At 42.3% G+C, this 15,198-nt stretch overlaps 1 protein-coding gene across 1 annotated transcript in view; it reads right to left on the bottom strand.

The window, feature by feature from the left end:
• Positions 1–13,071, bottom strand: part of LOC115163438 (replication protein A 70 kDa DNA-binding subunit) — a 48,436-nt gene extending 35,365 nt beyond the window's left edge. The window contains exons 1-12 of the mRNA XM_029715294.1: positions 12,912–13,071; positions 12,657–12,707; positions 12,311–12,389; positions 10,564–10,672; positions 8,848–8,936; positions 8,615–8,686; positions 6,763–6,892; positions 6,339–6,441; positions 6,180–6,248; positions 5,659–5,851; positions 4,500–4,636; positions 2,921–3,069 (exon numbers count right to left, since the gene is read on the bottom strand). Coding sequence (XP_029571154.1) covers positions 2,921–3,069; positions 4,500–4,636; positions 5,659–5,851; positions 6,180–6,248; positions 6,339–6,441; positions 6,763–6,892; positions 8,615–8,686; positions 8,848–8,936; positions 10,564–10,672; positions 12,311–12,389; positions 12,657–12,707; positions 12,912–12,944 — 1,214 coding nt within the window. The 5' untranslated portion in view covers positions 12,945–13,071. The remainder of the gene's footprint in view (positions 1–2,920; positions 3,070–4,499; positions 4,637–5,658; positions 5,852–6,179; positions 6,249–6,338; positions 6,442–6,762; positions 6,893–8,614; positions 8,687–8,847; positions 8,937–10,563; positions 10,673–12,310; positions 12,390–12,656; positions 12,708–12,911) is intronic.
• Between the last annotated feature and the right edge of the window lie 2,127 nt (positions 13,072–15,198).

Below are 15,198 nucleotides of genomic sequence, written 5' to 3'. Positions count from 1 at the left end.
TGCATATATATATTTGGTCAGTACAATATCGTCCAAAAATACCATAAGATGTTCTGGTTGGGTCACTACCATTAGTCAGAGACTAATGTCTGAGGTCAGGACTCTATCACCAACCTCTGAACTGTTCACCAGGCCTAACTGATGGATGCCTGCAAACCTGCAGGAGCCAACTTGTCCTTGAGGACATGCATCATCCCACAGCAGCTAGGCTTTGCACTGGAAAACAAAACAACACTTAGGCTCGTTATCGCTGGCTGTCCATGTGACAAGTGACTGGCGTTCCTGAGTCCCAAATGAAACCCTATTCCCTTTGTAGTACACTACTTTCGACCAGAGGCCATAATGTTCTGGTCAAAAGTAGTACACTATATAGGGAATAGGGTGACATTTGAGACAGAGAAAATTAAGGAAGCTCACACAGCTCAGAGGGCAGGAAGTGGAACACCTGCGTTGTTGAAGTGAGCAGGCGGAAACATTGGAGATTCTCGCAAAGTCGCTCCACTACATCCACATCATTATCCAATGCCATATTGGTAAACAAGCTATATGATTTAATGCAAAATGCTTGAGACAGGCTTCCACTTAGACAAATGGTAGAGAATTATCTTGAATAGGAAGCATATAATACCACATTATGTTTGTGGAATGACCTCTTTGAAATGGCCAAATATCATTCAAATACCCAACTAGTAACAATTCTCTATAGCTTAGTCCATTAAATGTTTATAGGACAGGGCGTTTAGCATACTGAAAAAACAAATAATACCAAAACCGTTTCCAAGAAACGTCTGAGATCCAGTGACCCGACAACAACCTTTCAAAGGGTAGTCGTGAGGGAGAGATAAAGCTGTAATCAGAAATCACCACAACCCAGACACCCAATGAAGTGGCAGATATGAGCATATTTTGTTGACTTGCCACCCCTCTCTCCCTCCCGCTATGTAGTCACATTTCACTGCTCTCATTATGCAGATCAAGGCTTCTGATCCGCTCAAAAATAATTACAGTGGCCCAACCTTTTTTTTCCTAAGGCACAGGGAAGTGGAATTTGAGCACGTCAAGACGCACAGGACGTGCCAAAATATAAATTGAAATTGTTATTGGGTCTCCTTCCCTTTCATTCCTCAGCCTCCTTTCATCTTATTTCCCTGGGGAGTGTGGGGCCAGTGTTGCTGTTGGAAGGTAAATAAAATAGCACCTTGGGTGAGAATCGATTGAATCTCCACTTTTGAGACATTTTTCTGACTGGGGGCCAGGCATGGTCTGTTGTCAGAGGAGTGTGAGAGGAGGAGTGGGAGAAGAGGAGGAGAGGATGTAGAAGGAGGGACAGCTCAATCAAAGTGCCAGAGAGCTGAGGTGAAGGTTAAATAGGAGCAATGGCTGTCACTTAATAACTTATGTTCTAAATTGTGGACTCTCCTTAAACAATAGCATGGTATTATTTCACTGTAATTGCTACTTTAAAATTGGACAGTGCAGTTAGATTAACAAAAATGTAAGCTTTCTGCCAATATCAGATGTCTATGTCCTGGGAAATGTTCTTGTTATTACAACCTCATGCTAATCGCATTAGCCTACGTTAGCTCAACCGTCCCGTGGAAGAGACACCGATCCCGAAGAAGTTTAGGTCCCTGTGATCACCCTGCCTCCTCCATCCATACACATCTAGCCGACTGCCTTTCCAACCCTGCTTCTACCCACTGAATTACAAGATTCCAATTTTATGCTTCTAGCCGGCCATTGACAAGACACTGCTTTGATATCAACTTAACTAAACTGCTGCCTAGCTTCCCAACTAGATATGGTATTGGAAAAGCAGAGTATTTATTTTGGGATATGGTACACAGTGAATAACATTATTTAAGTAATGAATAACGGGAATTCTCAAGAGAAGGCAAAGAAAATCTGAAAATATGAGTCATAGTAACATTTTTCCCATTGCTTTGCTGGAGCAGCGGGGTCTTCAAGGGATAACACAGGGGCCTGTTCCTCTGTATAGGCTTTAGGTTTAACTACAAAATTGTTTTATTTTTAATTTCACCATTATTTAACCAGGTAGGCCAGTTGAGAACAAGTTCTCATTTACAACTGCGACCTGGCCAAGATAAAGCAAAGCAGTGTGACACAGACAACAACACAGAGTTACACATAAACAAACGTACAGTCAATAACACAATAGAAAATAACATTTGAAAAATCTATGTACAGTGTGTGCAAATGTAGAAGAGTAGGGAGGTAGGCAATAAATAGGCCATGGAGGCGAAATAATTACAATTTAGCATTAATACTGGAGTGATAGATGTGCAAGTAGAGATACTGGGGTGCAAAAGAGCAAGAGGGTAAGTAATAATATGGGGATGAGGTAGTTGGGTGTGCCATTTACAGATTGGCTACAAATATAGGCTTTAGGGTTACTTCAAAATACATTTTGAATTTAGTTATTGACATTAATTAAGTAAATATTTTATGTTCTGCCCCGTCAATGTGATCAAAACACAAATGCTCCCATCACCACAATCAAAGACAAATTTGTGCACATGTCATTTGTGGATTCTTTTGAAGGGCAGATAAGAAAAAGGCATTTTCCACAGTTTAAGAATGATTTGCAATCATATGTAAAGCTTCATTGAAGTAACCCCCCCACATCTTCACTAACGGAGGTAGGCTAATCTTGATGATACAAGCCAGAGCACGCACCCCTCTTAGGGTTTGGGGGGGGGATCTGATATTTAACATTCAAATTTCTTTAGAATTCTCTCAACAGTAGAGCAGAGGATGTGAGAGATTCATTCCCGGTCTTTTAAAACCAAAATATGACCCAATAGTGGCTCCATACATACCCAGGCTGTTCTTGTATAACACAGTCACAGAGGCTGTTAGAACCTAAAGCTATTTGGCTCCAGATGAGACAGACACTTACCAGCCCCGCAGCTTGTATGCCTCAGGGATGTCGGGGTTGACCATGACGGTGCTGCTGAACGAAGCAGATAGAGATCTGCCCCCATAGTCCGACAGCTTGGCCCCTTTGATGGCCAGGATGGGCTGCCCAGAGCCATCAAAGTTCTCTGCCTGCAAATAGAACAGGTAGGTTGACTGAGGATACCAATGATATACACTTTATGTGCAAAACTACACAAATTAGGGGATTCGGCTATTTCAGCCACACCCATTTCTGGCAGGTGTATAAAATCGAGCACACCGCCATGCAATCTCCATAGACAAACATTGGCAGTAGAATGGCCTTACTGAAGAGCTCAGTGCCTTTCAACATGGCACCGTCATTGGATGCCACCTTTCCAACAAGTCAGTTCGTCAAATTTCAGTCCTACTAGAGCTGCCCCAGTCTACTGTAAATGCTGTTATTGTGAAGTGGAAACATCTAGGAGCAACAACAGCTCAGCCGCGAAGTGATGGGCCACAGAAGCTCACAGAACAGGACCACCGAGTGCTGAAGCGAGTAGCGCGTATAAATCGTCTGTCCTCGGATGCAACACTCACTACCGAGTTCCAAACTGCCTCTCGAAGCAACGTCAGCACAATAACTGTTCGTCAGAAGCTTCATGAAATGGGTTTCCATGGCCAAGCAGCTGCACACAAGCCTAAGATCACCATGCGCAATGCCAAGCTTCGGCTGGAGTGGTGTAAAGCCATTGAACTCAGGAGTAATGGAAATATATTCTCTGGAGTGATGTATCACACTTCACCATCTGGCAGTCCGACAGAGGAATCTGGATTTGGTGGATGCTAGGAGAACGCTACCAGCCCCAATGCATAGTGCCAACTGTAAAGTTTGGTGGAGGAACAATGTTCTGGGGCCATTATGTTCCAGCAATGTTCCAACTTCTAGAGGAAAGCCTTCCAAGAAGAGTGGAGGCTGTTAAAGTAGCACAGGGGGGACCAACTCCATGATTTTGGAATGAGATGTTCGACGAGCAGGTGTTCACATACACTACATACCCAAAAGTATCAGCACCGGGGGAGAAAAATAAAGTGGGAAAAAAATATTCTTGCAATTCTGTATTTACTAAAGCTTATTGTTCTTTATAAACTATACATGTTGTGTACCTCTGCAAGTGCCCCCGGATAGGGGATATCTGCAGAACAAACAGAGGGAACAGTGTGCTGTAGCTTGTCAGAATGAAAGAAATGGTGGCAAACTAAGCATAGCCCAACTGAGACACGTATAAAATCAACTGCAGGAGTTGGGTTCCTTCATCACACTGTGACAGGGTATTCTCAGTGACTAAAACCACATCAGCTTCTATTAAACACACAGAGAGAGAGACGAGCCAGAGCCCTACCTGGGGCTCTGGCTGACAAGACACAGGGACACAAACTTAATGCAGGTGTGTACAGCACATAATGAAGGTGCTATAGCATGTCACCAGCATGAGAGAAAGTGACTTTCATCCTCTCTTTATCCAGCAGGACTGTCCCATTGTGTCCAGACGCATATAGACCATCTATGGCTGTGCTAGTGTCTGTCCCCCAGTTCTCACCTCCTCTCCCCACAGGGTGACCTCCACCAGTTTACCAGACTGGTCCATCAGGTTGAGCGTCCTCTTGGAGACCTCACGGTTGTTCTTGGTGTTGAGGCGGGTCACGTCGGACACGCTCTTGCACACGCCAATCACATCTGGAAAACACACACGACCACATCATTAGCACAGTTGACTCTGAGCAACATTACTGTGGAGAACTGGGGGTACTGAGTGACCCAGGAGAATCAGACACGTGATCAATATTTATAATATGCATGTGAAAATGTCCATAGATAGTTGAACATATTTTTAACACAGGTGACATGATGAGCACAGTAGACTACGGCCACGTTTGAGATCAAATTCTACTAATTTGCAGTTGGACACTAACTGATCTAAAAATCACTTTACATCCTAAATAATTATCTTCATGGAGCCGCAGTTAGCCTAGTGGTTAAAAGTGTAGTGCACTACTTTTGACCAGGGCCCTCTGGTCAAAAGTAGTGCACTATATAGGGAACAGGGTGTAATTTGGGAGTAACCTATACTCTCTGCCATTTTAACCCTTTCATCCAGTCGTTGTTAGGTTACAACTGATTTAAGCATGCTTAAGAAGATGTCTTCAACATCACGAGGCTGGCGCCTGACGCCTGCTGGTCCTGAAGAGAAATGACTATACAGCTAGACTACAAGCTGCAAGGAGTCTATTACTATCATTACAACTAGGGATTAGTCCCAAATGGCATCCTATTTCCTGCATAGTGCACTACTTTTGACCGGCGCAATATAGGCCCTGATCAAAAGTAGTGCACTATATAGGGAATAGAGTGCCATTTGGGACGCTGAAAATGGCTTATTACTAACTCATTTTACCAGTTCTCTCTCCTCTCTGCCATAGGGCCCAAAGTAAATCTGCGCCACAGGCCATTACTGTCATCAGCGTTATTAATGACTTTTATATCTGCTCTTAGAATTACCTCAACCTCCCCAGCGCAACCAGCTTCCCGCTGCTGCCATAGCATCCCTCTCCCCTCCCCTACCACTCTATTGAAGCTATCCCTATGATAGGATAATAATAATAAGCTATGTCTGTTATTAATGACGGTTATCATGCCCCGCCAGCCCTGCCTGGACTACCCATCCCCTTCACTCCTCCTTTGCTACACCTGTACCTTACCCAAAATGGTGTCCTTTTCTCGGGCCTGCAGGTCGGCGATGGAGACAAAGTTGCACTGCACCATGGGTACGTCCTGGGTGTCTTCGCAGGGGATGATGGTGGACTCTCCATTCAGGGTCATCTCATAGTCATTCTTCAGGGATGAGTACTGCTTGTTGGCGATCTTCAGGGATCCCTTGGAGATGTAGAACACCTGGACATGGACCAAATAAGGTTCAAATATAAAATAGATCTGGACACAGGATTCACTTCAGCTGAATACTGATGTAGCTGGTAAATAAAGCCTAACAGAGGATCTGAAGCAGAGGATCATGTTGCTACTGTCTTGTGACTCATTTTGGAGAGAATCATTCATCTAAGATTTGTATCATTATATCACATTATATCCAATTCAGCAGATTGCACAAATCAAAAGGTATTGGCAATAGCACATTGAGATTGATTACTCAGTTGACCCAAATCTGCCAAAGTGACAGACATATGGTGGATAAGCATCATTAATAGGAGGCAGTTCCTCTCACCTTGCCAGTCTCGATGATGCTGTAGAATTTGTCCACCTCCTGGGTAAAGGCAGTCACTCTGATCTCTCCCTGCATCAACACACAACAGTCAGCTACGGACTAGCTCCACACGATCCAACACGGCAACACGAGAAACCCTTTTTGTTAGCGTTTACTCACACTCTCATCCACAATCTCCATAGAGAACAGCTTGCCGTCCCCACGAGAGTTGCTCCATGTGCGGATGCCGCTCTTGTTGGTGACACGGGCTCGGATGGTCCACCTGACAGAAAATAACCAATGTTAATGTAGTTGTTGGATGGACATCTAGTCCTTGAAAAGACCTTGACCAACTATCTATGGAATAATTCTCAAACACATCACACCGTCATTATTCAGTTATATGACTAAAGAGTATGGTATAACAGGATTATAATGACTCAAGAGACCATGTTGTTTGAGATGGTCATCAAAGTGATAGGTTGCATCACAAAAGGCACCCTATTCCCTATATAGTGCACTACTTTAAAGTAGTACACTACGTAAGAAATATGGTGCCATGTGGGACTCAGCCATAGACTGGTATAAGAAGAAGACCACTCACTTTGACTGGTAGGGGTTGAGGCTGGCAATGGGCACGACTTTGGCGGATCCCCCAGGAGTGCTGGGCATGGCAGACGGAGGCATGCCCTTCTTCCCCCCAAACTCTCTGCTGGGACCTTTGTTCATGGAGCCTTATGATAGATAGGGAAATTAAAAAGAGAACAGAGGCATTATTGGTGCATATAGAGAGCAGTGATGGAGTGGCAAACTCAAAAGAATAGACATCCATAATTCATCAGGGCTGAATTTCAAAAATCTAATTTCTTTGGATCACAACTCCTTGATCAATGTAATTATCTCACTTCATGAAAGTAGTCTCGCATCACAGAAAAACTTAATCAGGAAGAGTAGTGGATTTATTGTGCTAGATTTGGGATAGTAGGAGAGGAGACAACACCCCCCCCCCAAAACAAACTAAGTTGTGTGAGTATGAGATGTTTCTGTGAGAGAGATGATGATTCACATATCACAGACTCAAAGCAGACATAAGTGTGAAATAACAAACCAAAGCTGCTCTTCCCACAGGAAATTGGTGCATGAAGCCTGACTTTGAGGTTTCTCTGTCCGGACAAGCGCTAGCTGCACATTTGATTTGTGTGCGTCTCACACTTTGGATTACAGCTCAGAGAGTCCACTTGCCAACCACTGCATTTCTAGTAATTAAGCCCCCAGATCCAGCAGCACAGCCACACAACTGAACAATAATAACTGTGCTGATGAGGATGCAGCTCACCATCACTACTTCAATTCTCTGACATCAGATTAGTGGGATGAATACCTATGACCTGGACCACAAGATGATATAAGCTCCTGAAGCAGTAGATTGGGCTAAGAGTTCATCTGTCATGGTTCACAAAATGCCTTATGATAGTGTAGGTTAGCACTAAGAAAAGTTTCCTTTAGCCCTGCATATTTTCATCAAATAACTGGGTAAACACTTGTACTGTGCAATGATTAGAAATGGTTATTCAGTCACAAGAGATGGGTTTAGAATTAAGCATTAATTTAATTACCTGCGCACTTTCGCTTAGACCTATTTAGGGAGCATTAGTAAAAATACATGCTAAATTAAAGTTGAATAACTAGATATGTATATTTTGGAATCAATGACAGTAGCATATTATTGATAATTAGGCTACCCATCACGTACCATCTCTCATCATGGCATGATTACCATTTTATTTCAGTACTAATTATAACCAAGTGCTTACCTAATTACCTCACGAAAAGGGAACTGTCAAAAGAGCTGAAAACCATCAATACTACTGTATACTCAGATCATATCCAATTCAAAACCAAATGTATAGTCTGACTGACGAGGACATCTGGACTACTGGAAATAATAACCTGTGTGAAGTACAGATGGTTCACCAGCAGCATGTCTGTGTCATAGCTTTTCTCCAAGACTGATTTTACTGGCTTATTTGCAACAAAGAGACCAAACATAGAACTAATATTTTGTGCTTATCAGTATCACATGGGTCAACTACAATCTTAGTAAGATAAGTATAATGTTACAGATGACTGCATATACCCAGGAGGCAAATGTTAATTAGCTAAGCCTTCTGACAAAAACAGCAGCAGTGTCATGTTCAGTAGATCTGAGGATTTTAACCAACATTTGTCCGTTTTGCATAAATGCTGCCATCTACTGTAAACTGAAAGAAAATAACCTATATTGAAATGTTTTGTAACCTTCTAAATCATTTTAAATAAATATATATAGTGGCAAAACATTATGAATTTATCTTGAGAAAACAATCCATTAATGACCCAACCTCTCAATTCAACTCCTGGTACATGATGTGAAAAGACAGATTTAAAAGCAAAGTGAGTGATCTGAAGTTGTATACCATCAATTCCATTCTGGGGCGGCAGGGGGTGGACTGAGGGATTGGGGGCTGACTGTGGGGCTTTACTCTGACCTGCAAGGGAGATGAGGAAGTGAAAGGTCAAAACAAGTAAAGTGCACATTCAACATGGCAGGCTATATCCATGTCTGGATTCAAACATTTGTTCAACTTCTATCCCCCTAAGCTGTATGATATGGTGATGGTTAGAAATGCAGTATGGGCTGAAGACTCGCCTTCCACGTAAGGCTGGGGCTCTCCGATCTTTCCAGCTACCTCATCAGCAGACTTCACCACCTCCATGTCCAATATGACCACCACACGCCTGAAAAGAAAAACAGATTAACAACTGCTTTGTAAATAATATTCCAAAGAGATATATATCTATCTATCTATCTATCTATCTATGTTTACACACACACACACACAGTTGAAGTCAGAAGATTGGGTGAAAAATAGGTTTTAATGACTCCAACCTAAGTGTATTGTTAACAAACTATAGTTTTGGCAAGTCGGTTATGACATCTACTTTGTGCATGACTCAAGTAATTTTTCCAACACCTGTTTACAGACAGATTATTTCACTGTATCACAATTGCAGTGGGTCAGAAGTTTACATACACTAAGTAGACTGTGCCTTTAAACAGCTTGGAAAATTCCAGAAAATGTCATGGCTTTAGAAGCTTCTGATTGACATCATTTGAGTAAATTGGAGGTGTACTTGTGGATGTATTTCAAGGCCTACCTTCAAACTCTGTGCCTCTTTGCTTGACATCATGGGAAAAATCAAAAGAAATCAGCCAAGACCTCAGAAGAAGAATGGTAGACCTCCACAAGTCTGGTTCATCCTTGGGAGCAATTTCCAAACGCCTGAAGGTACCACGTTCATCTGTTCAAACAATAGTACGCAACTATAGCTGTCATACAGCTCAGGAAGGAGACGCGGTCTGTCTCCTAGAGATGAACGTACTTTGGTGCGAAAAAGTGCAAGATGCTGGAGGAAACAGGTACAAAAGTATCTATATCCACAGTAAAACGAGTCCTATATCGACATAACCTGAAAGGCCGCTCAGCAAGGAAGAAGCCACTGCTCCAAAAACGCCATGAAAAAAGCCAGACTACGGTTTGCAACTGCACATGGGGACAAAGATCGTACTTTTTGGAGAAATGTCCTCTGATCTGATTAAACAAAAATAGAACTGTTTGGCCATAATGACCATCGTTATGTTTGGAGCAAAAAGGGGGAGGCTTGCAAGCCGAAGAACACCATCCCAACCGTGAAGCACGGGGGTGGCAGCATCATGTTGTGGGGGTGCTTTGCTGCAGGAGGGACTGGTGCACTTCACAAAATAGATGGAATCATGAGGCAGGAAAATGATGTGGATATATTGAAGCAACATCAAGACATCAGTCAGGAAGTTAAAGCTTGGTCACAAATGGGTCTTCCAAATGGACAATGACCTCAAGCATACTTCCAAAGTTGTGGTAAAATGGCTTAAGGACAACAAAGTCAAGGTATTGGAGTGGCCATCAAAGCCCTGACCTCAATCCTATAGAAAATCTGTGGGAAGAACTGAAAAAGCGTGTGCGAGCAAGGAGGCCTACAAACCTGACTCAGTTACACCAGCTCTGTCAGGAGAAATGGGCCAAAATTCACCCAAATTACTGTGGGAAGCTTGTGGAAGGCTACCTGAAACGTTTGACCCAAGTTAAAGGCAATGCTACCAAATACTAATTGAGTGTATGTAAACTTCTGACCCACTGGGAATGTGATGAAAGAAATAAAAGCTGAAATAAATCACTCTACTATTATTCTGACATTTCACATTCTTAAAACAAAGTGGTGATCCTAACTGATCCTAAACCATGTTTCCAATAGAAATGGAAAGAAAAGGGTTAGTCATTCTGTAGGCAGGAAAACATGAAAAGATCAAAAGATAGAAGCAACATACCGTCCATCCTTTAAGACATTAGTCACGGTCCTCTTCAGCTGACAGATACAGTTTGGGGCTAGTCGGTTGTCCTCAGCCATTGGGTTGAGCTGGGTGGAGAGCATGAACGCTAGAGGAGGGATAGAGATGTTAGAGACAAGAAAGACCAACACAAACATCGGCAGTGCAGTAGAGGGTGGCCATCCACTGCACACGCCCATTGCTTGTGTTAGTCTGTCTTTGTCTATGAGAGCTGATGATATGCATCGACCAACTAAACCCTCACCACTGACAGATACAAACAACATGCGATCCTTGGTAGTAAACATGGAACAGAGCCAATTGCAGCTCAGTCTAGCCTGGGATGAGGATAAATTTTGATCCCAAAAATATGTTCCTTAATAGGTCTTATTATTTCATGACTATGTTACTACAATACTTCTTAAACTATGCCAAATTAAAAGGAAGAAATTGATTTATGTTTTTTTTCTATGATGACTTGCAGCTCTCTATTCCTTTTACTGAATCCTGACTACCTCCTGCTGGTTTGCCCCAGGCAATCCACAGCATAAATCACATTCACAGCACAAAGCACTCCAAAGTGCCCCTGTTTCTTAGGTCAGCGATTTACCTTGATATTTTCAGGGTGAGACTATGGAAAAAGACTAAAACCACTTTTGATTTACCCTGTTGTCTTTGAAGTCTAGCTCCTGGTGTAATTCAGATTACGACTGGATTGCACTATGGATTTACAACAACGGGGTGCAGTTTCTCAACAGCTTCATTTGGCAGGTCTCTAACATCTCCATTAAGAATATCCTTGACTTTAATTTAAACTGATACCTTGACATTTACTATATATATATCCAATATAATTTGAACCATGAATTAATTTAAAATACTGGCATATAGTATCCAAACAGAAAACGTTAGTTTTCTTTGCATGCCTTTACCACAAAGCAATGCTACGTATGTATGCATGTTTAGCTCGCTTCATATTCGTCGCCAACCCCACTGGCTCCAGGTCATCTATAAGTCTTTGCTAGGTAAAGCCCCGCCTTATCTCAGCTCACTGGTCACCATAGCAGCACCCACCCGTAGCACACGCTCCAGCAGGTATATTTCACTGGCCACCCCCAAAGTCAATTCCTCTATGGCCACCTATCCTTCCAGTTCTCTGCTGCCAATGACTGGAAAGAATTGCAAAAAAAATTTAAATAAATAAATCACTGAAGCTGGAGACTCATATCTCCCTCACTAACTTTAAGCACCAGCTGTCAGAGCAGCTCACAGATCACTGCACCTGTACATAGCCCATCTAACCTCATCCCCAAACTGTTATTTATTTTTGTTCCTTTGCACCCCAGTATCTCTACTTGCACATCATCTTCTGCACATCTATCACTCCAGTGTTTAATTGCTAAATTGTAATTATTTTGCCACTATGGCCCATTTATTGCCTTACCTCACCTCATTTGCACACTGTAAATAGACGTTTTCTATTGTGTTATTGACTGTATGTTTGTTTATTCCATGTGTGACTCTGTGTTGTTGTTTGTGTCGCACTGCTTTGCTTTATCTTGGCCAGGTTGCAGTTGTAAATGAGAACTTGTTTTCAACTAGCCTACCTGGTTAAATAAAGGTGAAATAAATAAATTATAATAATAAAAATGTGCCACCTGTAATGGTCCCCTGCCTCCTGCCCTACAACCATTTCTGTGTGTACTTTGAACAGGTGGTGGGGTGGATTTGGAATAGTTCTACTCACAGGACATTGAGTGCTGTCCATCACTCATCATCAGACGAAAGCGGGCTGGTCCACTGCCTCCATCAATTTTCCGGATGTTCTGAAAGAATATGAATACAGGAGTGCGGTCGTAATTATCTTGGTCAATGTCGACAAAAATCTAGCAGTGGTCGAAATCTGTATTACCATCTTGGGGAATATCCTTGTCTTAAATGTTGTATATCCATACTGTCCAAGTTAGTTAACTGTTGACAATGCCAGTAGTCATTCTTCCAACAGTTGGCCCCATTAACTTGACCAACTAACAAGTTCGCTAAAGTTAGCTAGCTAACGTTAGCTAGCTACTTCCACATCCATTCATACTCACCACTAATTGAAGTATGGTGTTTTGTACATCATTAGAGCCTTTGGTTAGGGCCTGTTGAAAGAGTAGAACACAGCTTGAGACAGATTAAAAATATATATAGATGGCTAGCAAACGTAAGCTAGCATTGTGGCTAGCTCTACAAAGCAGCAAGTCAACACTCAGTGCAGACAGTCCCCGTCTGAAAACCATCTTCCTCGATGCTGGGAACACTTTGTTTGCATGTTTTCTGGGATGTCATAAAATTTCACCACCTACCTCTATCGCTCCCTTTGTCAGCATGTTAGCCATGTTGAAGCGGAGTTTATAGCTATGTAGGGTGAAATTGTATGTTATAACTCAGCGAGGACAATCTAAATCTACAGTGCCAGTGTTGCGTCTGTGGCGCGAAATGTATCCCTGAACGCGCGAACTGTTCATGACGTCATCGCGTCATTTACTGCTAAGTCTTCCGGTTTCTTTTATAGATTTAGGATCAGTTTACACTCGCCAAGACCACCTTCAGCAACAGGGGGTAAAATAAAAAACTGACCTTAGAACAGCTTGACGAACCAACGGGCATCTATGGAACTTTGGTTAAACGTGTAAAAAAGTGTTTATATATTAAAGGCATTGCAATGTCTAAAATTGCTTTATAAGAAGACACAAAATAACAGTTGTATATGAATAGCTGCTCCTTTTATTAGAAAATCCTGCAACATTTATGACAACCATCTTTGTTGAAGGAAAACAAGGCGATGCATGGTCAAGCTGGAGTCTGCATTGGTCATGCAGCATTTACGGTGATATGGCTTCTGAAGAAGTCGGGACATTCATATTTATTGTGCTTCGCTGAGCATAAATTGTATTTTAGTGATTTGGAGGTCACAGGCAGATGCCCAGCCCATATATTGTTTATTAGTTACTTTACACCTGCAGTTTTGTCACAGTCCCTTCTAGCGTGTCCTACATTGCTTGTGAGCGTCTTAGAATACGTGCGTGTCCCTGAGAGTATTAGCTTTCTGGCACGGGGTCATAATAGCCCCTACCGTTTAAAAGCTGGAGCTAAAAGGAAAACTGATCCATTTGCCACAAGAAATAATGTATTATTAAACAAAATAATGCCAAGTTCACGAAGCCCCCTGATGGTGTCATCGCCTTTGCTGCCTAATTGTATGTCCGCCCCTCCTAAAACACAGACATATTTTTTTTTACATTGATTGGAGTCAATGCAATGGGAGTTGTGTCTCCCATTGACTGCCATGCTCAGGGGCAGAATGACAGATTTTTACCTTGTCATCTCGGGGATTCATCCAGCAATCTTCCGGTTACTGTCCCAATGCTCTAACCACTAGGCTACCAGCCACCCAATCCAGCAAATAGTGCCATGTGCAAATATACTGAACAAAAATGTAAACATGTTTCATCAGCTGAAATAACATAATTTTTGCCATACTCATAAATTTGTTTACATCCCTGTTAATCAGCATTTCTCCTTTGCCAGGATAATCCATCCGTCTGACAGGTGTGGCATATCAAGAGGCTGATTAAACAGCATCATCATTACACAAGTGAACCTTTTAGAGACATTTTAGAGAATATGGAAGTATGTCCTCACAACCGCAGACGATGTGTAACCAACACATCCAACTTCTTCACCTGAGGGATCGTCTGAGACCAGCCACCTGATGAAACCAAGGAGTATTTTTGTATATAATAAAACTCTTTTGTGGGGAAAAACTAATTCTTATTGGCTGGGCCTGGCTCCCCAGTGGGTGGGCCTGGGTCCCAAGTAAGTGGGCCTATGCCCTCCCAGGCCCACCCATGGCTGCGCCCCTGACTAGTCATGTGAGTTCCAGAGATTAGGTAGGGGTGGCACTTTGGTTTTAGAAGTGGGGGATATCTTTTTTATTTTTATTTTATCCAGTAGGATAAACACTCCAAACAGCCTACCCGGCCACTCGGAGGCGTCCGCATGGTCCTAAAGCACACCGTTGCCTCGTTTTGTATCACATTAGCATGATAAAATTGGCGGGGGACAAAGATGCAATTTCAGAATGTGGAAAAAAAGTTGCACCCCTGGATCAGGGCCTAATGAATGCATTTCAATTAACTCATTTCCTTATATGAACTGTAACTCAGTAAAATTGTTGAAAATGTTGCATTTATATTTTTGTTCAGTATATGTTTTGGCAAAACTTCTTTGAGAAATCTCAGGTTTATAAATTAGAGACCATGCACAACAAATAGGCCTATATGTTCAAGTAATTGGAGTGGAGGATACGTGTGTAAATAATGAATCGCTTCTTGTTGGGATGCGGTTGTTGAGTAAGGGCAAAGATGCTCTAATTCTCATTGGTCTAACGTTATCTGTGGTAAGGATGGGAAACCGTTTGAGGTGTCAAATGGTGAAGTATGTGCTTGGAAAAGTGGAGTCTGTCAGTGACCAGTAGTGGTTTTATTTTGATTAATTGTATTTCTGACAAGCAGAAGAAGACAGCAGTGGGCCTCAAAAGAATCCGGACAACAGAAGTTTTATGGTTTGAACATTGGAGTAGAGCACCCG

Source organism: Salmo trutta, chromosome 26 (genome assembly GCF_901001165.1).
Source record: "Salmo trutta chromosome 26, fSalTru1.1, whole genome shotgun sequence".
NCBI lineage: Eukaryota > Metazoa > Chordata > Actinopteri > Salmoniformes > Salmonidae > Salmo > Salmo trutta.
Note: the sequence above shows the minus strand (reverse complement) of the source record. Positions and strands in the feature narration are given on the sequence as shown.